Consider the following 21,825-nt stretch of genomic DNA (forward strand, 5'->3'; position numbering starts at 1 on the left):
TTTCTGATCTACAACCGAACCTTAGACTATGATGATTTATTTTTCTTCTGGTGTCCCAAATGCCCATTTGACTCCCGAGGAGCCACTGAATTGTTAATTCGATGCTGAGAAAAGCCGTTCTACCATTCTTACACGAATCAGGTGTGTGTACTGGAAAGGGAACAGGTCGGGGGTCTCAGTGGAAGCAGCCCAGCTGAGGAGACACTGATTTAGGGGCTCAGGTAATAAAGATCTGCCTGGTAGAAGATGGGTCATGATGCCTGCAGCCAGGGCTGTGGGCCCCTTTGTTTACACGCATGGGAAAAGGTCCCTCAGAGGAGGCAGTGGCTTTCTTGCTTCCACGTATTATAGTTTATTAACTTTCTTTTCCATGCTCATTGGGATTAAGGTGCAGAAGGCATTTCACAGGGAGTCTTAAAACCAAATTAGGATTGCCAGATAAAGGCTGCACAAGGAAAATGCCTTATCTCTGAAGCCCAGAACTGGCAAGGGAGGGCATGACCCAGGGACTCCACCCTCTCACAAAGGGAAAGGGCATGCTGGAGAGGCACAGGGACCCACTCTAGCTCGCTCTGGGTGCTGTCTGTAGTTCTGGAAGCTTGGTGGAGGATTTCCTGCTCAACTTAGAGGGTGGGCCAATGGAGCCAGGCCAGGGGAAAGTGACGGTTGGAAGGCAGAAAGAAGTGACAAAGGCCACCTCAGCACAGCAATGAGAGGAGCTGAGGCCAAGGGAGGCAGTCACACACCCTAGCTCTGCAAGACCTCCAGGATGGCCCGGAGGATGGCAGCAGCTGCCACTGCCCCGGGGTCTGGCTGCTCCAGCCGTGCTGAGCTGATATAACTGGCTCTTCCGGCTCCAGCTTCCATATTCTTGGTGGCCTCCGCTGCAGCTTCGGCACTCTGGGGGATGGGGTGTGGGAGCAGGTTCAAGGGCAGGCCATGAGGCCGCCTCCTTCCTGCCATGGACAGAACGTCTCTGCCGTGCAGCCTGGCCCTGCATGCTCTTGCCCTGGCTCTGCCAGCACCCTCTGCTCTGTCACCAAATGGAAAGTTACCTCTCATCTACTTCCAGCAGGGAAAAGGGTCACCATTCACTGAGGCCCTGTCACATCCCAGGCAGTGTGCGGGGCTCTACATATTTCCTTAGCCACATAACCACCTTCTGAGATAGGTGCTCATCTCCATTGTACAGAGAAGGAAACTGTGATCCAGGAAGGTTATTAACTTGCTCAGGGTCACATGGAGACAGGAGTCTGGTGGCTAGAAGCCTGTCTCCCTGGGTGGCTGGGCCCAGCCTCACTCACCTTGACTGCTTTGGTCAGGACTTGCAACAGATCGGCTCCGGGGCTCTTCCAGGCTTGGAGCTCCTGCCCTGCTGCCCACAGAGAATCCAGCTGGACAAGGTGAGGGAAAGGGGGCTGAGCACAGGCCCTGCAACTGAGGGTGCTCTTTAGGGCTTACAGGCTCAAAAGGAGAAAGGTCTAGGGCCACAGCCCGAGTACATACCATAGTCCTGTCCCCTGGGGCAGCCTTTCCATACCTAGCAGGGAGAGAATGAAAGGGGCTCACTATAGGGAACCAAGGGAATCACTCTGAGGGTGGGGCTAGGGCCTGGTGGGGGGGCAGATGTCACCAACCACCTCCCCCAGCCCACCCCTGGTCTGATGCACAGGGCTCCGGCTCACTTCTGCATGGCTTCCAGGCCGGCATCCATGGCAGCAGACCAGGCTGGGAGGCTGGTCTTGACCTTGAGGGGCTGGGCAGCCGCAGTCAGGAACAGGCCATAGAGCTGGGGAGGATGAGAACACTGAGCATGTGGTGCTGGCCTGGACCCCAGCCGGCCCAGCCACCTCCCTGTCAGCCCTTCAGCCCCCAGGCACCCACCGCTCCAGATGAGCCTCCCATCTTCTCCAGGAGCAGGACAGACAACTTGGAGAGCAGCTGGGCAGGGCTGGCAGGGGGTGGGCCCTCCTTCAGCCACTCCCGGATTGCTGCAGGCACCGAGAGACGGGAGGAATTCAGAGACCCTCCCTCCATCTGCCAGACTTCCAGCCGGCACCAATGATGGCTGGAAAAGGCTGACAGGGAGGTGAAATGAAGGCTTCCCAAGATCCCTTTCCACATTCAGTGTGCAGTCTAGACAGAGGCCAGACTGTATAATCGAAAGGGTCTGGGGAGGCGAGGCCTGCCTCGAAGCCCCTCCACCTGACACTGTGTACTCCGCTTCCTGGCTTGGTTTTTTCTCCTTCGCCCTTTGTGCTAACATCCTCTGTGTTTTACTGATTTATCTTGTTGACTGTCTTCCACCCAGAACATAAGCCATGAGGGCGGTGATTTCTGTCTGCTCTGTTCACTACTGTATCCACAGTTGAGAGCAGTGCCTGCCCCGTGGCAGACACCAAATACCTTTTTCTCGAATGAATGATGCTGGACAGTTAAGAGCTTTTCACTGGTCTGGGTAAACTGAGAAAAATAAGGACAACAGAATATGTTTTGCTTGAGTTGTAAGTTATTCACTGTGAAGGATTTCATTTAATTCTAAGATAATAACCTCGTACATTTGTGCTGTTAAGAAGGTCACTGTCGGTCAGGTGCAGTGGCTTATGCCTGTAATCCCAGCACTTTGGGAGGCCAAGGTGAGCAATGGCTTGAGGTCAGGAGTTAGAGACCAGCCTGGCCAACACAGCGAACCCTGCCTCCACTAAAAACACAAAAATTAGCCAGGCGTGGTTGTGCATGCCTGTAATCTCAGCTAGTTGGGAGACTGAAGCAGGAGAATTGCTTGAACCCGGCAGGACGGAGGCTGCAGGGAGCCGAGATCACGCCATTGCACACTCCAGCCCGGTGACAGAGTAAGACTCCTTCTTTAAAAAAAAAAAAAAAAAGTCCCTGTCTTCAAGGCAACAGGTGGAAGGGGGGCTAGGGTTTTGTGGATGACCTAACTTGGAAAAGTCCCCGGCACCAACCTCTGGCCGCACGGCTGTGGGTGGTGCCACAGTCGCCATCACCAGCAGCCCGGTCCAGGGCATTCAGGTGTTCCTCCAGGCCCAGGAGGGTGCTGCACACCCGTTCCAGCACCAGCGCCATCCGCTTCGAGGCTGAGCCTAGAAAGGGAGGATGGTGAAGAACAGGCCCACCAGGCCCTTCTCACAACCACACTTGACTGAGGTGGGAGATGTGGGTGCCAGGGCCCCTACCCACCCCACCGCATACCCCTGCATCCTTTGGGAAGCCTGTCCCTTCCCCAGAGGCAGGAGTTGGTACCTCCTACAGCAGTGGAATCAAGGGCCTCCTGGGGCTCGGCAGGGGCTACCCGGTTCCGCTTCCGCCCAGTAATGGAGACTGCGGCCACGTTAGGCCAGGCTACTGCAGTGGTTTCAGCATCTAAGAGCAGCAAGATAACTCTCTTAGACATGGCTGTCCAGCCAGGGATTCAGCAGGGCTTGGACCCCCCCATCCTGGCCCTGGTGGACTGGCTCCCTCAGCAGCCCTGGAGGAAGGGAGTCCACCTCAACAAGCATGGACTGAGTGCCTACTGTGTACAGGGGTATGGAGAGAGGGTCCCTGGGGAAAGGGTCAGGCCTATCTGAGGAGGATCCTAATACCAACTCCTCCTAGTACCAGTGACAGCTGGAGAAGGCTGAAGAAGCCCAGAAAGGTCCTTCTTCACAGGCTGCAGAGCCCTGATGGTCACGGTCAGCCCTGATAGAGTCTCCAAGTCTGCCTGACTCCTTCCAGCTACAAGGAGCCCTGGCTTGGGCGACCCCAGGTTCCAAGTCTCACCTATCAGTTTCAGGAGAGGCTCATCCACCAGCAGGAGGGTGAGAGAAATGCCAGGCATCTCCAGTGCTGACATGAAGGTGCCCACCAGGGCACGGGCAATCTTCACCCCACGGCCCTCTGCAATACCAGAGCATGGCGGTCCAGAAGGGAAAAATGGGCATCAGGGAAAGAAACAAAACAACAGAAAAGCAAGGACCTTGGAAGCTGGGGCACTGAGATCAGGACGGGGATGGCCTGATTTCCTCCTGGCAGGCATCCCTCAACCCCACAAATGACCATGTTCCCTGGAGGTGTCCCCTACTTCACGGCAGATGAGCAATTACAGGTCTCATTTACTCAGTTCGTGCCAGGTGCTGGGTGCTGTGTTGAGTGCCTTACATATGTTTAATCTCACTTAATCCTCACAACAACGGTATAACGCAGGTACCATTATTATTACCCCAAATTTGCAGACAAGAAAACAAACAGAGGCTCAAGGTATCCAGCAATTAGGTGGCAGAGAGACGATTTAACTCAGACTTATCTGACGCACAGTCCATGTTCTCTGCCATCACAAGGCCCTCCCTCAGCCCTTTCCAGAGGGCTGCAGGCTCCGCTTCCCAGTGCATGGCTCACCCAGGGAGCGAACGGCAGCATCGGCTATGATGCCCAGTTCCAGGAATGACAGGCCACCCAGGTTGTTGACCATCATCACAACTGAAGAGCCTGTGGGTAGACATGACACCCCAGGTGATACCCTCTGGGCGTCTCCTGCCCAGAGGTGTAGGAAGGGTTGGGAGACGCGGGCGAGAAGCTACCCACCGGGCTGCACAGGCACATGGGACGCATTGGTGGTGTCTGTCATGTGGTCGAGCATGAGTTTCACAATCTCATCAGCAGTTGCCATCTGTCACAGGGAGCCAGGAATGAGCTACATCTGGGAGGCCTTGGCTTTAGGGTGGCCTGTGCCAGGGCGACCACTTACCTTTATCCGGCGCACACCAGCTTCCCCGTGGATCCCTGTGGATAGATGTGGTCACTGCTGACCCACTCAGGGCCTGGGGATTTGCGCATCGTTTTTATCAAGGACCCACACAGTGCTGGACTCACACAGTAAGTGGGCGGGAGTCGGGAATGGAAAGGGACAGAATAATGAAAAACATGGTCTCTGTTCTCTGGGAGCTCGTGGCTTGGTGGTGGAGATAGCTTTAACTAGAGGTCATCAAGGTGGAAGCACAGGGGAGGAAGCAGAAAGCTTTGCAGCCAGGGATCTCTGAAGAGCCCTTGAAAGAAGGGTGTATTCTGGCAGAGACAGGAGGACCTGGGAATGGTAGGCAAAGGCAAGGACGGCGGCAGCGTACAGAGCTCCACGTGGCCAGAGCCCTGGGTGTAGATGGCAAAGCAGGTAGGAATCAGGTAGGTTGGGCCAGGCTGGGCCTCAAATGCCCAGGTAAAAATGCTAAGACCACCTGGGGAGAGGAGCAGGTTGATGGCTCTCAGGGTATACAAGGTGGGCAAAGTCCAGGGCTAAGGGGCAGGCAGGGCTGGGATGGGCGGCCACAAGCTTACCCAGGCCCAGCTCCACCTCATCGGCTGAGAGCTCGAAGGTGGGTTTGGAACCAGGGACGCTGCAGGAGGATAAGCTCACCCCCAGGGTACCTATGAGAAACAAGGCATGAAGGGATGACTGTTCCACTCTCAGCACTGGGCATCAGGAAGGGCGGCAGCAGCATCTCAGAAGCCCTGCCCACAGACACCCTCTTCTCTGAGAAAGCCTGCTGGACTCTCCACCTCAGTCATGGTACCCAAGGCCACCAGTCCCCAGGAGCTCCCCCAGGGATACCTTCCCTAGACCCCTGGGAAATAACCTGGGGAGCACCGCTAGGCAGCCAACAGGAACCTGCTCCTCGTCCCAGGGCTGTCCCAACCTTCCCCACTCTCCTGCCCAACTCCCAGGCCGGCACTCACCCATGGCCTTGGCAACCACGTTCACCCGCTTTGTGATCTCCTCCAGCCCCACACCTGCCTCGGCCAGAGCACCTGCCACCTGCAGCCACACAGAGTTAAAAGCCCCAGCGGGGCAGGTATCACTGTACCATGTGGGGTAGAAGACAGGCAGGGGGTGAGTTTCTTGTTGGGAAGGGGGAACCTCTTAGGATTTCCACACTCAACCTGGCCCATCACATTTAGGGCAGAAGAGCAAACTCCCTCCATTCGCATTGTACCTGCCAGAAATCTTCAAGAATTCTAGTCTGTTGGAGTCAGAAGAGACTTTACAAATGGGGAAATGGACCCAGAGAGGGGAGGTGACTTGTCCAATGTCACACAGCCAGTGGGTGGCCAGTTTCCCAACTCTAGAGTTCCAGAGTTCTCTCTCCCATAGCCTTGCTATTGTGGGTAACTTTACCCATCTATCCATCCATCCATCCAGCCAATTTTTACCAAGCATCTAGTATATGCTGAAAAGGAAAAAAGGCAACTAAGTCACAGTCCCCACCTTCAAGAACTCACAGCCTGGAGAGAGGCTAGGGAAGCAGACATGCACAGATGGAAAATTTATGTGAGGTGGTAATTACAATTACACTAGGAGGGGCTGCCAGCCAGCTCAGGGTAGTGGGGAGATGTAGATCAGGGAGAGCCTTCCAGGTGGGGAGACATCAGAGCTGAGCCTCTGCAGAAAGGTAGGAGTTAGCCAGGCCAAAAGGAGGCTGGACAAGGAAAGAATTTTCCAGGCCACAGACACTGCATAAGCAAAGTCAGAGATGATCCACAGCCTGGCAGGTATAGGAGCTGGTGTGAATGGACCGTAAGAGGAAGGCAACGATGGCCGGGTATGGTGGCTCACGCTTGTCATCCCAACACTTTGGGAGGCCGAGGAGGGCAGATCATTTGAGGTCAGGAGTTCGAGACCAGCCTGGCCAACATGGTAAAACCCCATCTCTACTAAAACTACAAAATTAGCCAGGCGTAGTGGCAGGCACCTGTAATCCCAGCTACTGGGGAGGCTGAGGAAGGAGAATCGCTTAAACCTGGGCGGCGGAGACTGCAGTGAGCCAAGATTGTGCCACTGCATTCCAATCTGGGCAACAGAATAAGACTCTGTCTCGAAAAATAAATTAAAAAATAAATAAATAAAAGAAAATTTAAAAAGAGGAAGGCAGGGATGATGGGAGATGAAGGTGGGGAGTCAGGGAGCTGAGGTGAGGGCTTGTGTTGATTCCAAGGACCCAAGAAGGCTTTCAGTGGATGAACCTAGTCAGATACACATTTTAAAAAGACACCTCTGGCAGTCGTGTGAGGAATGGATGAGCAAGGCCGGAAGGCAGGAAGCAGGCAGGGGAGCCCAGTGAGGAGGTGGCTGCAGCCATCAGGCATGAGCAGATGACCCCTGAACCAAGGCAAAGCAGGAGGGTGGGGTCTGAGGAGGATGTGTGTTACATACATTTGGGAGTAGAAGCGCCAGAACTGGGCAACTGATTGGGTGTGGAGAAGAGAAGGGGACGAGTCTGGGAAAATGCCTGTATCTGGGCTTAGGTAGCTGAGGGGATGGCGGGGCCTTCTGAGATCAGGGAACACTGGAGAAAAAGAAGTAGCTTCTTGGGGAAGGGCTGGAAAGGTCCAGTTACAGGGTGCTGCCAGGCAAGGGAAGGCTGGAAGGGGCTGGCCAGTCTCTGTGTCCCCGGTGGAAGCCTACCTTGTGTATAAGCACCGTGCCACACAGCCCCCGCCGGCCTGCCTTCTTCAGGACGGTGAAGGCGCTGTCATCCCCGATCACCACCATCTCCACTGAGATGCCTTCAGCCCGGGCCTGCTCCCGGGCCAGGCCGAAGTTGAGCCGATCCCCAGTGTAGTTCTTCACGATGAGGAGGGTCCCCACTGCGGGAGCAGCCGGCAGGGCTCAGTGCACAAACTGTGCCCTCCCCGCCGCAGCCCCTCCTGCATGCCAGGCTTACCTGTGCCGGCCTGGGCCACTGCCCTGATGGCTGCCAGGATGCTACCCACTGCTGGGGAGGTGAACACGGCTCCTGCGATGACCCCGGTCAGCATCCCTTTCCCTATGAAACCTGGAGGTGGAAGGGGTGGAGTGAGCATGGCAGGCGGGACTTGCGCCTGTAGTCACTGGGGCTTCCCATGCTCCGGGGGTCATGGTTTGGTGAGCCCTACTGTGTGCTTGGTGCTCAAAGATCCCCCAGGTCTTCGGCTGACTCCTTCTTAGGAGGCATCTTAGAGAGGCCTTCTGCGACCTCCCAGCCTGAAGCAGTCACCAACTCCCTCCCCAGGGACTCACTGTTCCTTTGCCGTTTTACTGTCTGTACTAAGTCACATAGCACCCTCTGAAATGATCTCATTTACTTTCGTGTTTACCTGGCTATTGTCTATCTCCCCTAAGTAGAATAAAAGCTCCACGAGGGCAGGGACCTTGCCTGTCTGGTTCATTGCTGTATCCCTAGTGCCCAGTACAGTGCCAGGTACACAATGGGCTCATGAGTGTTTGCTGAATGAATGGATTTTGCTGAAGGAAGACAGGAAGAGGACAAATGATGCGCATCCTAGTCCCTGCCCTCCAGCAGCCCTCAAGGAGAGTTCGCGTCCCCGGTTCCAGGTGTGGGTTACGGCAGGTGGGAATTCAGAAGAGGGGTGCTGCTCTAGGCTGGAAGAGTCAGGAAGCCTTCATGGAAGAGGGGGTGGGTCTGTTGGGCCTGGAGGGTCCAGAAGATTCATGGAATCACCAACTCTCAGAGCTAGAAGGACTTGAGGGATTGTTTGGCCCAACTTCATAGTTTTGTAGATGTAGAAACAGATTCAGAGAGGCCGTAATGGGCCCCTGATCCCAGCCGGAGGGAGTGGGAGAGTGGGAAGTGGCCCCAGTTCCTGACTCTGGGCTGGGCTCCATGCTGCACCTCATAGCAGCACTGAGGATCTCACAGGAGGCCCTGTCCACTCCACCAGTACCCCCTGCCCCACCCCAGGGTACTCACCAGCATGGGCAGGCTCATGGCCAGAGCCCCCACCCGACAGCAGTGCCACCCGGCCCTTGAGGCTGTCCAGGTCAGAACGGAGGGCCACGCGGTGGCCCTGCAGGAGCTGCAGGTTGGGGTTGCAGGCCACCAGGCCAGCAAGGGCGTCATCAGCACAACCAGCCACCGAGTTCACCAGCTTCTTGGAGGTCTGCAGGGGAGGAGTGAGAAGGATGTCAGAGTGTGGTCAGCACAGACACCCCATCCTGCCCAGCCACACTGCTGTGGTGTAGACCCCTCTCCCGCATCCACCTAGGAACTCCAAGAGCGCAGGACTTCCTTGAGTTGGGTGACATCTTAGGTGGGTATTTCTTTTTTTTTTTTTTTTTTTTTTGAGACGGAGTCTTTGCTCTGTCGCCCAGGCTGGAGTGCAGTGGCACGAACTCGGCTCACTACAAGCTCCGCTTCCTGGGTTTACGCCATTCTCCTGCCTCAGCCTCCCGAGTAGCTGGGACTACAGGCACCCGCCACCTCGCCCGGCTAGTTTTTTGTATTTTTTAGTAGAGACGGGGTTTCACCGGGTTAGCCAGGATGGTCTCAATCCCCTGACCTTGTGATCCGCCCGTCTCGGCCTCCCAAAGTGCTGGGATTACAGGCGTGAGCCACCGCGCCCGGACTTAGGTGGGTATTTCTGTGAGTTTTCAATAATGTGTGACTTTCTATTGAGTACCTAATTTATGAAGTGTCTTGCACCATACCTTCAATTTATTCTGAAAAAATGGCTGCAATACAAAGAAAATGGGGGAGTTGTTGTCTGCAGTGTAAAATATTTTAATAAAACTGGGGCCCAACACCTTCTTCTGTCAAAAGGAAGAAAAGCCCCAGGCTGAGGCTCCAATGCTGGGGGAGGAGCTGAGCAGGTTTCACAGCCACCGCTGCTCCCTGGTGCTCCAATGTGGGCAAAACATTTCCCCAGCCTGTTGGCATGCCAGGCCCAGTGCTAGACAGTGTGTAGAGATAACAGCCCAGGTGCGGTGGCTCATGCCTGTAATCCCAGCACTTTGGGAGGCTGAGGCAGGCAGATCGCTTGAGCCCAAGACTTTGAGACTGGCCTAGGCAACATGATGAGACTCCACCTCTACAAAAAATATGAAAAATGATCCAGGCATAGTGGTGCATGCCTAGAGTCCCACTACTGGGAAGGCTGAGGTGGGAGGATCGCTTGAACCTGGGAGGTAATGGCTGCAGTGAGCTGTCATCGTGCCACTGCACTCCAGCCTGGGTGACAGAGTGAGACTCCATCTCAGAAATAAAAAAAGAGATAACAATGCTGTTCCTGCCCTCAGGGGAAACACAGCAGAGGTCACAACCATGTGTGGTGGGCACCGCTACTCGAGGAGTGGACGTGCACCATGGGAGCATGGAGGAGGGGCCGCAGCCTCCTGAGGGGCCTGGAGGTCTCTGTGAAGGATAAGCAGGACCGGGGTAGGCAAAAGGGGGCAGGAGGCATGGGGGGAGGGAAAAGGGAGGCTCTTCCAGCCAGAGGGGGAGCATAAGCCAAGGCCTGGATGAGTGAATAGTGTGGTGGTGCCAGGAAGCATGGTTGACCAGCAGGGAGGGATGAGGAGGAGAGGGCTGGCCACAGGCAGCCTCAGGAGGGGTTGCAGAGCAGCACCGCCAGGCTTGACTAAGTGGATACGGGGTGCAGATAGAAGTGAGTAGCGTGGGGGCCAGAATGGAGCGTGGCTTGAGCTCTGCTGTTACAGGGACTTGGGTTCAAATCCCACTTCTGCCTCTGATTAGCTGCAGGAACTCAGGGAAGATAACATCATTGTTGGGAGCTATAATTCTTCCTCTCTAAAATAGGGATTTACTAGAACAGAGTATATGCCCGTGATATAGTGGAAACTCAATCACAGGAAGCGACTCCCCTTTTCAAACAGGCTGTGAAAAGCCTGAACAAGGGCTGAACAAGGGCTGCAGCCCCTGGTTTTGTCCTGAAGACAGAGACTGGGGCGCAACCTGGACTCAGAGGGCTGGGCTCCCACCGCCACCTGGTGGCCCAGTGGGAACCTGCAGCTGAGCCAGGTCCTGGCAAGGTGAACTTCTGGCTGTGGCTTCTTCCTGACCCGGCTAGCACCAGCTCCTTTGTACAAAATTTGGCTCTGCTGCCTCCCTGCCAACCTGTCCTGCACCCAGCCAGGGCCAGGGCTAAGCCACCTGCTTCAGAGTAGCCTAGGTCTGTAGGGAGCAAGAAGAATAAGATTGGTTCCATTTGCCGAGCAGTGACTAAGCACCAGGCTCAGTTCTAACTGTTTTTGAGCATGTCTCATTTAATCTTCCCAACAAGCCGGGTGTGGTAGCTCATGCCTGTAATCCCAGCACTTTGGAAGGCCGAGGTGGGCGGATTACCTGAGGTTGGGAGTTCAAGACCAGCCTGCCCAATATGGAGAAACCTCATTTCCACTAAAAAATACAAAGTTAGCTGGGCGTGGTGGTGCATGCCTGTAATTCCAGCAACTCGGGAGGCTGAGGCAGGAGAATCACTTGAACCTGGGAGGCAGAGTTTGCGGTGAGCTGAGACTGCACCATTGCACTCCAGCCTGGGCAACAAGAGCAAAACTGCATCTCAAAAAAAAAAAAAAACCAAACTTCCCAATAACCCTATGGAGGAAAGATGAGCCCAGTGAGGAAACTGAGGCACAGTTAAACGATTTTGCCCAAGGTCACACAGCCAGCAGGTGTCCAGGTCTGCCTGGCTCCAAAGCTGGTTCCCTTTTGGCCATATCATGCTGCTTTCTCGAGGGATTGGAGGGAGGTGGAGGGTGACAGAGGTTGCCCTAGAAAGGGCATGGGCTTGTGGCTCTCAGAGCCTATCAGGGACTGGAACATACAATAAAGTTGTGAGTTGGCCTCACTCCAAGCTCAGCCTCCAGCACCACTACCCTCCAAGAAAGTGGCCTGCTCTCCATCTTGATAATCTGTCTTGCCTGAGATTTTCAACAATCCCTCTGCCAGAGCCAGAGGAGGGTTTAGGGACCAGTGCTATCCCTGGTTTCAGTGGCCTGAGAGGATGGAAAAGGAAAGGAAGTCAGGTGAGGCCTCCAGGACTCTGCTTGATCACCACCACACAACCACTAGAGGTAGGCCTTAATTTGCCTTGTAATGCAGATGAAGAAAAAGAGGCTCAGAGAGGTCAAATCTTCTGCAAAAGGTCATGCAGCTGGTCAGTGGCAGGCTGAAATTTGAATCCAGATATGTTCAAGGCTTGTTTTGATTCAAATCAGTGGGCCTGGAGCAAAGCCCAGGGACATGGCCAGCCTCCCACACTGTAGATCCCAGCTCCAGACCGGCCCACATACGCCCCAAGGTTAGGAACAGTCACATGATCATTCTTCATGGTTCCTTCTGTGACTGGTACAGTATCTATTACAGAGCAGGTAACTGTTACTGTTTCACTTTGAATTCAAGACCCAGATAGGAGGCACAACGGCTCTGAAGGGACTCAAGAGGCTGCAGCCCCAGGCCTGGCTGGGACCAGTGGCCTCCAGAAAATGAAGAAAAGCAGGGATCAGGCCCTGGGAGAGAGGATGACCCTCTCTCTTCACCCGTGAGCCTCAGGAGGCAGGAGCATCTCTCAGTCAAGGTGTAAGCAGCTCTAGCATGCCCAAGGCCGGGATCCTGCTTTGAGACCATGCTGCCATTCCCCTGCCCCGGCCCTGTATGACTCACCATGGTGGGGAGGCTCTGAAACAGGCTGAGTTCACACCGCTGCGCTGAGCTGCTGGAGGATGGACAATCCTGTGCTACCTGGGTCTGAGTACAGTGGAGGCAGCAGCAGCACCTGCAGGAGTGGGTAATGATACAAGCTGCAGAAGGCACTCACAGCCGACTAGCACAATCACGCTTAAGCGCCCTAGTAATTAGGGAGCTGCCCCAGACTTCGGTCCAAGTCCAAACTCTAGTACGTGGGCTACGGATGGAGAAGAGTGTGGGGTTGACCAAGGTTCACGCCTGCACTTGGCTGCCAGAAGACAGATCAATCCATGTCAAGCACAGGGCTGCCTTTATGCCCAGGAACAGCACCCACTTCATCACTAAAGAACAGTGATCCTCAGAATAACTATCTTTTACACGGGCATCACATGCAGTGAAAAAGTTAACAAAGCTCTTCACACGCTTGCCCTCACTGTCCTTGGCACCAAAAGGGCAGGGAATGGGGGGAGCTAGCCAGGTTTGTGACCCATTTTACTTCTGGGAAACAGACTCAGAGAGCTCTAGGGACTTGTCCAAGGTCATACAGGTAGGAGCCAGGATCTAAATCCATGTCTAGTTTTCCTACCAGGAGAGTGTGTTTACTACTGATAATTCCGTGCCTCCAAAGTCAGGCAGAGTCTCTGCTGTGGCAAGGGCAAGACGTAAACCACGATGACGTTCTAGCTTTCCTCAGTTCAGCCTGGTTCAGCCGCGTGTTGGCCTCTGTGTGGGTGCACAATAGGAAGAATCAACATAGCTCTAACTCAGCCTACTTGGGGTTGGGGGGAGGGTCTTAGGTAAACCAATTCCTCCCTAAGCCTCAGCTTCCCCATCTGTAAAATGGGGGTTGGCTCCTCTCTGGCATTCTGCGAGTGTGCAAAGCCACGTGGTTCTCCTCTTGTTCCCGGGGAGCCTGTTTGATGTGGGGCACCCTGGAGGCTGCAGGGCTGACTGCCCTCCTGGCTCATTAAGGTTCCCTACGGAGAAATGTTGGTTTTGTGTTTGAGGTTCGAATTTGTAGAGTAATAGGGGCACCAATCACGTTGGGCAAGCAGACCAGTGGGCCCTTCGAAGTCTGAAGAAACAACGCGCAAAAGGGAGGAGGTGAGCCGGTGGTCGTTCTAACGTCAGGCGAGGGCACCAGCTGGATCTGGAGGAACTCAGAGAGTGAAAGGAAGGCAGGCAAGGTTCTAGTCTGGGATGTGCACGAATAGCGGTCGTCTCCCTTCCCTCTCTAGGCCTCAGCAGTCCTTCCCGTTCCAAAAGGAGGAACAGCCCCGAGGGCTCCTGGAGCAACGGAAGGAAGAGGACTGGATGCGGGGAAGGGCAAAGGGCGCGGAACGGGGTGCGGAGTCCGCGGGCGAGCTCCGAGGACACTGGCGCACCTCCCCCGCCAGCTCACAGCCGCATCTGCAACCTCCGAAGGCTCCGCGACTTCCCGGGGACCCCCAGTGGTGAGCTCTCATCCGGGTCCTGCGGTCGCTGGCGGAAAGAGGCGAGGCGGCGCCTCCGGGGGCGGGGTTTCCTTCGGTTGGCGGCCTCGGGCTTCGGGAGTCCTCCAAGAGGCCAGGTGAGGCCGTCCCGTGATGCCCCGCGTCCCGGCCGCTCTGGCCTGCAACGTGTCTCTGGGGCGGAGGCAGCGGCAGTGGAGTTCGCTGCGCGCTGTTGGGGGCCACCTGTCTTCTCGCTTGTGTCCGTCTCTCTAGTGTCGCGCTTGCGTCCCGACGGGCCGCTCTAAGCCTAGACATGTCGTACAACTACGTGGTAACGGCCCAGAAGCCCACTGCCGTGAACGGCTGCGTGACCGGTGAGGCTGCCGGGGCCGGAGACCCCGGCGAGGGAGGGAGCTGGGGGGAGCCGCGGCCTAGGGAGGCCCGCGGCCCCCGGGGCGGCCGGGCAGGAGTCGGCTCGGCTAATGGAAGGCCCTGGCGGCCGAGGAACCTCACCAACCCCGCGACCTCGAAAGAGCCGTCCCAGTACGCGCTTTTTGGGGGTTGGAAGCCGCTCTCGAGGGTCCCCTTTCGTTCTGGGGAGGTCACTCGGCCTCGAGGACAGGGCGGGCCCAGTGAGACAGAGGAGTGTGAGTTGGTTGTGCGGTGTTGTTTGGGCCGGAAGATTGGCCTCCTGTGGCCGGGAAAGGGGGAGGTGGTAATGGCGACTTTGGGGTCAGGATTTTCCTGTGGGGAAGTCTGGGGGGCCCAGGAGGTGGAGGGATGTGAGGAATGCCCGCATTATCCCACAGAGGGAGAGGAGCCCTCTTCAGGCTACCCCCTTTGCCTGGGGCGGTTGTTTACATGAGGGCCGTGCTGGAGAAGAGGGTTTGGTTTTCCCTATTGACGATGCGCTTGGACTGTTATGGACACCGAAGACCAGAACCCGGGAAGAGTCCTCTTAACCCACATTCTCAGCTGAATATGCAGACCCCAAGCTTGCATGTTTATATACACCCTAATCACGATTCCAAAACAAAACTGTTTTTCAGAGTTGGAGGTAGCTGAGTGTGGATGGGGGTATTGGTAGACTACCAGGAGGGCAGGGAGTGTGGACAAAACAGTGTTTTCATGTAAAGCTCGGGGACTTCTCATTTGACTTGGTCTGTCAGATAAAAGTTTTGTGAGACTTTAGATGAAGCCTGGAAGAAATGAACAGTTTCTCCGGCTTTCTCAATTAGAGCCTGCCACTGTAACTGTATATTACAGTTACAGAGTAAAATTTGAGGGACGAGAGCCATGAGAAGGGATTACGAAGTCATTGTCAGTTGGAGGACACACGGCTCTTAGGTCCAGTCCAGTTTTCTTAGTCTGATTAGGAAAGTAGCTTTGTTGAATGCATGAACTGAGACTCTTTGAGGTGCCGGGTATGATAAGAAGGGGAGTAGTACCTGGAGGGAGTTGGAGAAGTATGTGAAGTAAATGAGAATTTTGGAGGTATTTAGGCATAAGTGATAGGATTATTTTGAAGGGATGGGAGGCCCTTCCCCTGAGTTCAAAAGTTAGAGGGTCTGTTCTTTCAGGACACTTTACTTCAGCCGAAGACTTAAACCTGTTGATTGCCAAAAACACGAGATTAGAGATCTATGTGGTCACTGCCGAGGGGCTTCGGCCCGTCAAAGAGGTGGGCATGTACGGGAAGATTGCGGTCATGGAGCTTTTCAGGCCCAAGGTAAGTGTTGCAGTTGGGACAAGCAGTGGAGGGAGAACTGTTGGTTGTAGGTTGTTTTATGTTATTTTTGTTTATTTATTTTCTTTGAAACGGGTGTCTCGCAGTGTTGCCCAGGATGTCTTGAACTCCTGGGCTCAAGCAATCCCTCCGCTTCAGCCTCTGGAGTAGAGTAGCTGAGGGATTGTAGGCATGCGCCACCGTGTCTGGGCTGTGTTACGTTGTTTTGCGAATTCTTGAGATGGGTGGAATATACCTTAGGAGAGAAACTCTCTTCTCTTTTTTCTTTCTTTGGATGGCAAATTTCAGTATGTACTCTTGACCAGGCTTTCTGGAAGTAAAAGGAGAGATTTGTTAGGGAAACATTTATGAAGTTGACTTCTTTAGGAGACAGAAATTAAAGCAGTTTGTTTCAGAGGATAGGTTACAGAGTGGGGCAGTCCTGGCTTCATTCCTTGTTAATTCTGACTTTAGGTGTCACTTGAGGCACCTTTCAGATCAAGTCCCCTGGATTATTTTGAAGATGAAATGATTCGGTAACACAGGGCCTATCATATAGCAAGCATTTAAAGTTATGTTAACAATTACCAGGCTGGTTGTGGTGGCTCACACCTGTAACCCCAGCACTTTGGGAGGCCAAGGTGGTTGGATCACCTGAGGTCAGGAGTTCGAGACCAGCCTGGCCAACATGGTGAAACCCTGTCTCTACTAAAAATACAAAAGTTAGCCAGATGTGGTGGCATGCGCCTGTAATCCCAGCTACTTGGCAGGCTGAGGCACGAGAATTGCTTGAACCCAGGAGGCGGAGGTTGCAGTGAGCGGAGATGGTGCCCATTGCACTCCAGCCAGGGTGACAGAACGAGACTCCATCTCAAAAAAAAGAAAAAAAAAGAACCAAACAACAACAACAAAAAAACAATTACCATCAGTATTTTTATTATTTTAGTGCAAATGTATTCACCCAAATCACCACTACATTCCTTTATGATGTCTTAACTGAATCTGGCAAGAAAGCAGTGGGTTCAAAATTTTAATTATAACCCTTTGAACAAAACAGTAATTTTTTGGAGTCTGTGTTAAATAAGTAAGACTTTGTTGATCCATTTTAGCTTCCGTTGTTATTCCCACATTTTTTTTTCTCTTTCTTCAAATACTTGGAGAGGAGTGGAGGAGGCATTACATTCACGTTTCAGAATTTGAATGGGATGATTGAGATTAGCTTGAGATTGAAATAGATGAAGACTTTGTATATAGAACAGAGAGATGGAGAATAATGAAAGTGAGAAATAGATGTTTACCAGCTTCAGTTCTGGCTTTTTGTACGTGCCCTTAGGGTGTATGTGTACCTAGTGTGGGTTACAAGCTCATCATGTATTTTCTCTTTAGGGAGAGAAGAATTTGGAAAATTCTTAAAGAATTTGGTGTGCTTAAAGACTAGACAGGTTGTTCCTGTTTTAAAAAGAATCTCTTTTGATAGCATAACATTGGTTTCCAGGGGGAGAGCAAGGACCTGCTGTTTATCTTGACAGCGAAGTACAATGCCTGCATCCTGGAGTATAAGCAGAGTGGCGAGAGCATTGACATCATTACACGAGCCCATGGCAATGTCCAGGTGAGGTGGCTGCTTTAGGCCGACAAAAGTTTTCTAAGTAGGACTGTCATGATTCATGGAAAAAAATTAAAATGCTGGGGGCAGCTCGCTGTTTGATCAGAGAAACGAGGAGAAGACACTATGGGTTTGAGCTTTTTGGAGAAAAGACTCCTGTGGTTCATTCAAGGCCCAAGGGACAGAGCAATAATTCATTGAGATTCAGTGTTTCGTGAAAAAGACATGCACTGACATTGGGGCTCCAACTATTTGGCCTATCAAATAGATCCGTTAGTTTTACTTCCTCTCCTAAAGTTTTTCTTTGCAAGTGGTGCCCAGTGTCCTCTGTTGCTCTGTGGATGTTGAGGTTCTTCCCTAATCCCAATTTTGTTTCTCAGGACCGCATTGGCCGCCCCTCGGAGACCGGTATTATTGGCATCATTGACCCTGAGTGCCGGATGATTGGCCTGCGTCTCTATGATGGCCTTTTCAAGGTTATTCCACTAGATCGCGATAATAAAGAACTCAAGGCCTTCAACATCCGCCTGGAGGAGCTGCATGTCATTGATGTCAAGTTCCTATATGGTTGCCAAGCACCTACTATTTGCTTTGTCTACCAGGTAGGAGGAGAAGGGGAGAAACTGTGAGGCTGATGTGATAGGAGTTGTTTTTGCTAACTGGAATATCTGGGTTTGGTAGGCTAGAGAGAAGTGTTTACTGTGTTTGTCCTGAAATGTTTTGAACAACACAATTAATATGGGTCAGACTTTTGTTGCTTCTTGTGTGCACTAGTGCTTATTATGGAGGCAGCAAGCTCTCTGGGGCTTGTAGCAGGTTTTAATCCTGAGATTACACTCTGGTTGTGGGCCTTGGGAGATTTCACAGGATAACCTAGTTTATACTTTGATTCTCTTACTGGAGTGCTAGGGGATTATTAAAATTTAGCTGTCGAGAAGTTATCTAGATCTTGCCTTTATATTAAGTAAAGAGAAATTGTCTTGGTGATGCTTTATATGTGTTTTTTAAGAAGAGGTTTACATTTTGTCCAGCAATCACTTGTGATTTGCTGGCTTATTTTTATTTTATTTTATTATTATTTTTTTGAGACAGAGTCTCACTCTGTCGCCCAGGCCGGAGTGCGATGGCCTGATCTTGGCTCACTGCAACCTCTGCCTCCTGGGTTCAAGCGATTCTCCTGCCTCAGCCTCCTGAGTAGCTGGAATTACAGGTGCACGCCACCATGCCCAGCTAATTTTTGTATTTTTAGTAGAGACGGGGTTTCACCATGTTGGCCAGAATGGTCACGAACTCATGACCTCATGACCCTCCTGCCTCGGCCTCCCAAAGTGCTGGGATTACAGACATGAGCACCCGGCAGCTTGCTGGCTCTTCTATTTTAGTCTGTGCCTAAAACTTTAGCAGAGCTGATCCTGGGCAGCTGTTCTCTGGTCCAGATCTGTTAAGTGGGGGTGGGGTGGTAGAGCACCAGGCTAACATGCCAGTATCTTGGTAAAATCTCAGCCCTTTAACAAAAGGCCATGCAGCCTTAAGATCAGTTCATTTGCATGTGGCTGAATGAGTGACAGAAGGAGATGATAGTCTAGTCCCACATAGAGTGTGTGGGTACATAGACAGCTTGATGGCCTTGTTAGGTGTTGGAAGTGCTGATATCTTTTTGTATATTTCTTAGTATTACTGTAGTTCTGAGGCTATTGGAATAAGGCCCAATTGAATAAGGTTGAAACCAAGAGATTTTGTTTGATCTTACCAAGTATGAGTTAAAATAAAAACTTAGAATTTCTCTCTGTTTAGTTTTGTAAATATTAGGTCATTAAAACTTGATGTTGTTGATTATTCAGGGTTGGTTGCTCTCAGCTTCAGGGCTGCCAGGTGTGATCAGATCTTCATTTCTGCATGTGTGTCTCAGAGGCCCAAATCCACACTTGAACTTTTTGCGAAGCTGTGTCATAACCCTACTCATTGATGGGAAAATGTTTTCATCAGCCAAAAATTACTATCTCCTGTTTTATGCCAAAAATTCAATTTGACAAATATTTAGTTGCTTAGTGCTATGTGAAAGGTATTCATGCTTCAGGAGCTGTAACAGTGACTAAGATGTGATCCCTGCCCTGAAACACATTGCTGAATTCCTTCCATAACTTCTTTGTTGAAGCCGTCTTCCACTGGTTGAGTGTAGCTTTCTTCCCGTCCCTGCTCTTCAGCATCTTAAAGGTGACCTTGGCAGTCCCAGGACTGACATGAGTCATAATTCAGAAAAAGGAGGGGAAGATGATGTTGACAATGGCAGGACTGAAAGGTTTGACTTAACAGAGCAATCAATTGTGTTCTCTACTGTTACCCCATCAGAATGCTTTTGAGAATTGTATCAATTTAAAAAAAATCTCATAGGTATAGCTTATCAATGCGTTTTGTAAATTTCTTGAGGCTAAGGAACACACACAGGCACACGCACAGTATCTTTTTTTTTTTTTTTTTCCCTGAGATGGAGTCTTGCTGTGTTGCCTAGGCTGGAGTGCAGTGGTGCCATCTTGGCTTATTGCAACCTTCGCCTCCCAGGTTCAAGCGATTCTCCCGCCTCAGCCACCCGAGTAGCTGGGATGGTAGGTGTGCGCCACCACACAGGGCTAATTTTTGTATTTTTAGTAGAGACGGGGTTTTGCCATGTTGGCCAGGCTGGTTTTGAATTCCTGACCTCAGGTGATCCACCCACCTCAGCCTTCCAAAGTTCTGGGATTACAGGCGTGAGCCACTGTGCCTGGCACACAGTATCTCTTATAGTACCTAGTGCAGTGTGACAAGTTCATTTTTCTAATTCTTTAAACCTTTCTTCGTTGGTTGAATTGTTAGGAATGGTAGATCTAAGATGCTACAGTCTACCTAGGAATTAATCCCAGGCTCAACTGGTGATTGTCAGTGTACTGATGGATGAGGGTGGGAGGGCTGACGTGATGGGACTGTCAGATGCGGGGTGGTGGTAGCTTGTCCCTTTCAGCACCTCTCTTTAGCCCAAGGCTTACCCTTCCTAAGGGCTAACCATTTCACCTTTCCCCCACCCAGGACCCTCAGGGGCGGCATGTAAAAACCTATGAGGTGTCTCTCCGAGAGAAGGAATTCAATAAGGGCCCTTGGAAACAGGAAAATGTCGAAGCTGAAGCTTCCATGGTGATTGCAGGTTGGTTGGGGGTTTAGGAAATATGCCTTCACCCAGGTCTAGGCTAGTTCCCTGTTCTTGTTCCCTCTCTCACCTTCTCTGCCCTTTGTTTTGGCACTCAGTATTATTGAAGGTGTGCATTGTTTACCACACCTTTATGTCTGCTTTCTCTAAATTGTGCTTTGTTTTTTTCTGTCTTTGAGATTTTCTGTTTTTCATTCCTCCCCCCAAAAGTATAACTTCTCTTTTACTTGGGTGGAGGGATTGACTATAAAACACTGAGATTGATTTGCACAGTGGCGTATGGAAATGAGTCTCATTATTTTATTGCTGGGCATAACATTTAAAATTGAAAGGAAGCCAGGATCTATAGTCCCAGCTACTCAAGAGGCTGAGTTGGGAGGTTCATTTGAACTTAGGAGTTTGAGTTTAGCCTGGGCAGCGTAATGAGACCCCATCTCTTTAAAAAACAAAAAACAAAAAACCAAAAGGGAGCAATAGAGCTTATCTGATTTCTTTACCTCATGGATGAGGAAACAGGGCCAGAGGGGACCTGCCCATGTCTGTCCATGGTCTAGCCTGGGCTAGAATCCAGGCCTCTTCACTCCTTGTCCTAACTCTGCCCTTACATTATGTTTGTCTCACTCAGTAGGGAAGTTTTAAAACTCTTAAGAGAAGATTGGCTCTTCTAAATGGTAGCCCTGATAATGGGGGGAAGTTAAGCTAAGGAACAAGAGTAGAGACCAGGAAAAAAAAAGTAAAAGCTTTTACTTGGAAAGGATTAGAAGTTGAGAAGAAAAATGGGGGAGAATGCACGGGGAAGAACATGGAGAAGACTTCCCACCCATAGGAATAGTCAAATACCAGAAGAGTGGCAGTAAAAATATTACTGGGATTAGATAATGGCCAGTCAACAAATTCTAAGAATCTCGTAAAGGTTATCATGTTCCCTGGGTTTTGATGTCCTTTTTAACATAATGATGATCTTAAAGTTTGTCTTGGGGCTAACTAGACCTGTGCTCTTGCCAGTCCTGGCTTGGCAGACCCAGAGTGCTGAGCGTTCTAATTTTGCTGTCTTTCCTGCAGTCCCAGAGCCCTTTGGGGGGGCCATCATCATTGGACAGGAGTCAATCACTTATCACAATGGTGACAAATACCTGGCTATTGCCCCTCCTATCATCAAGGTGAGCAACAGTACTCTACCTTTTTTTCCTTTCATTTTTTCTTTCCTTGTCCTCACCTTGCTCCTCCCTTTCTCTCGTGTGTCAAAAGGAGATTCACAGATGCCTGTTACACGATTTTCTGTTTATACAAGATATTGCGTTGGCCTTTGGGAATACAGAAAGAGATTAGCCTGGATTTGCTTACAGAGAGCTTGGTTGCTGGCTTAGATAAATGATAATCAAAACAGGCTTCCCCTTTTCATTGAC

General features: G+C 51.8%; 2 protein-coding genes across 3 annotated transcripts in view; one reads left to right on the forward strand and one right to left on the reverse strand.

The window, feature by feature from the left end:
• Positions 1–328: 328 nt before the first annotated feature.
• On the reverse strand, positions 329–13,983 carry TKFC (triokinase and FMN cyclase). 2 transcript variants are annotated; one of them, XM_073015725.1, is made up of 19 exons: positions 13,862–13,983; positions 13,097–13,199; positions 12,453–12,564; positions 8,742–8,931; positions 7,716–7,826; positions 7,457–7,638; positions 5,731–5,809; positions 5,332–5,421; positions 4,748–4,782; positions 4,585–4,669; positions 4,399–4,488; positions 3,784–3,900; positions 3,265–3,384; positions 2,967–3,104; positions 1,885–1,991; positions 1,686–1,789; positions 1,507–1,540; positions 1,305–1,394; positions 329–900 (listed from the first exon to the last, which is right to left on the reverse strand). In XM_073015725.1, exons 3-19 carry the CDS (start codon positions 12,453–12,455, stop codon positions 748–750), a joined length of 1,728 nt encoding a protein of 575 aa, XP_072871826.1. In that variant the 5' UTR covers positions 12,456–12,564; positions 13,097–13,199; positions 13,862–13,983; the 3' UTR covers positions 329–747. The 2 variants fall into 2 exon arrangements, with proteins under 2 accessions (XP_072871826.1, XP_037855170.1); XM_037999242.2 differs by having other exon boundaries at positions 13,063–13,977.
• Positions 13,984–14,042: 59 nt separating this feature from the next.
• The window catches only part of DDB1 (damage specific DNA binding protein 1), a 34,260-nt gene continuing 26,477 nt past the window's right edge, over positions 14,043–21,825 (forward strand). The window contains exons 1-6 of the mRNA XM_007996250.3: positions 14,043–14,283; positions 15,490–15,638; positions 17,131–17,247; positions 17,622–17,843; positions 20,302–20,416; positions 21,482–21,579. Of these exons, the coding sequence (XP_007994441.1) occupies positions 14,223–14,283; positions 15,490–15,638; positions 17,131–17,247; positions 17,622–17,843; positions 20,302–20,416; positions 21,482–21,579 (762 nt within the window). The 5' untranslated portion in view covers positions 14,043–14,222. The remainder of the gene's footprint in view (positions 14,284–15,489; positions 15,639–17,130; positions 17,248–17,621; positions 17,844–20,301; positions 20,417–21,481; positions 21,580–21,825) is intronic.

The sequence above is a fragment of the Chlorocebus sabaeus genome, chromosome 1, assembly GCF_047675955.1.
Source record: "Chlorocebus sabaeus isolate Y175 chromosome 1, mChlSab1.0.hap1, whole genome shotgun sequence".
Classification (NCBI taxonomy): Eukaryota; Metazoa; Chordata; class Mammalia; order Primates; family Cercopithecidae; genus Chlorocebus; species Chlorocebus sabaeus.

Bases quoted from the DNA above. Each gene is read 5' to 3' on its own strand.
- TKFC (XM_073015725.1), bottom strand. The intron at 3,901-4,398 runs GTGAGCCATGCA...CTGGTATTGCAG, and splicing joins TGCTGCCGTTCGCTCCCTGG to AGGGCCGTGGGGTGAAGATT. The intron at 1,992-2,966 runs GTTGGTGCCGGG...CGGTGCCTGCAG, and splicing joins CCACAGCCGTGCGGCCAGAG to CAATCCGGGAGTGGCTGAAG.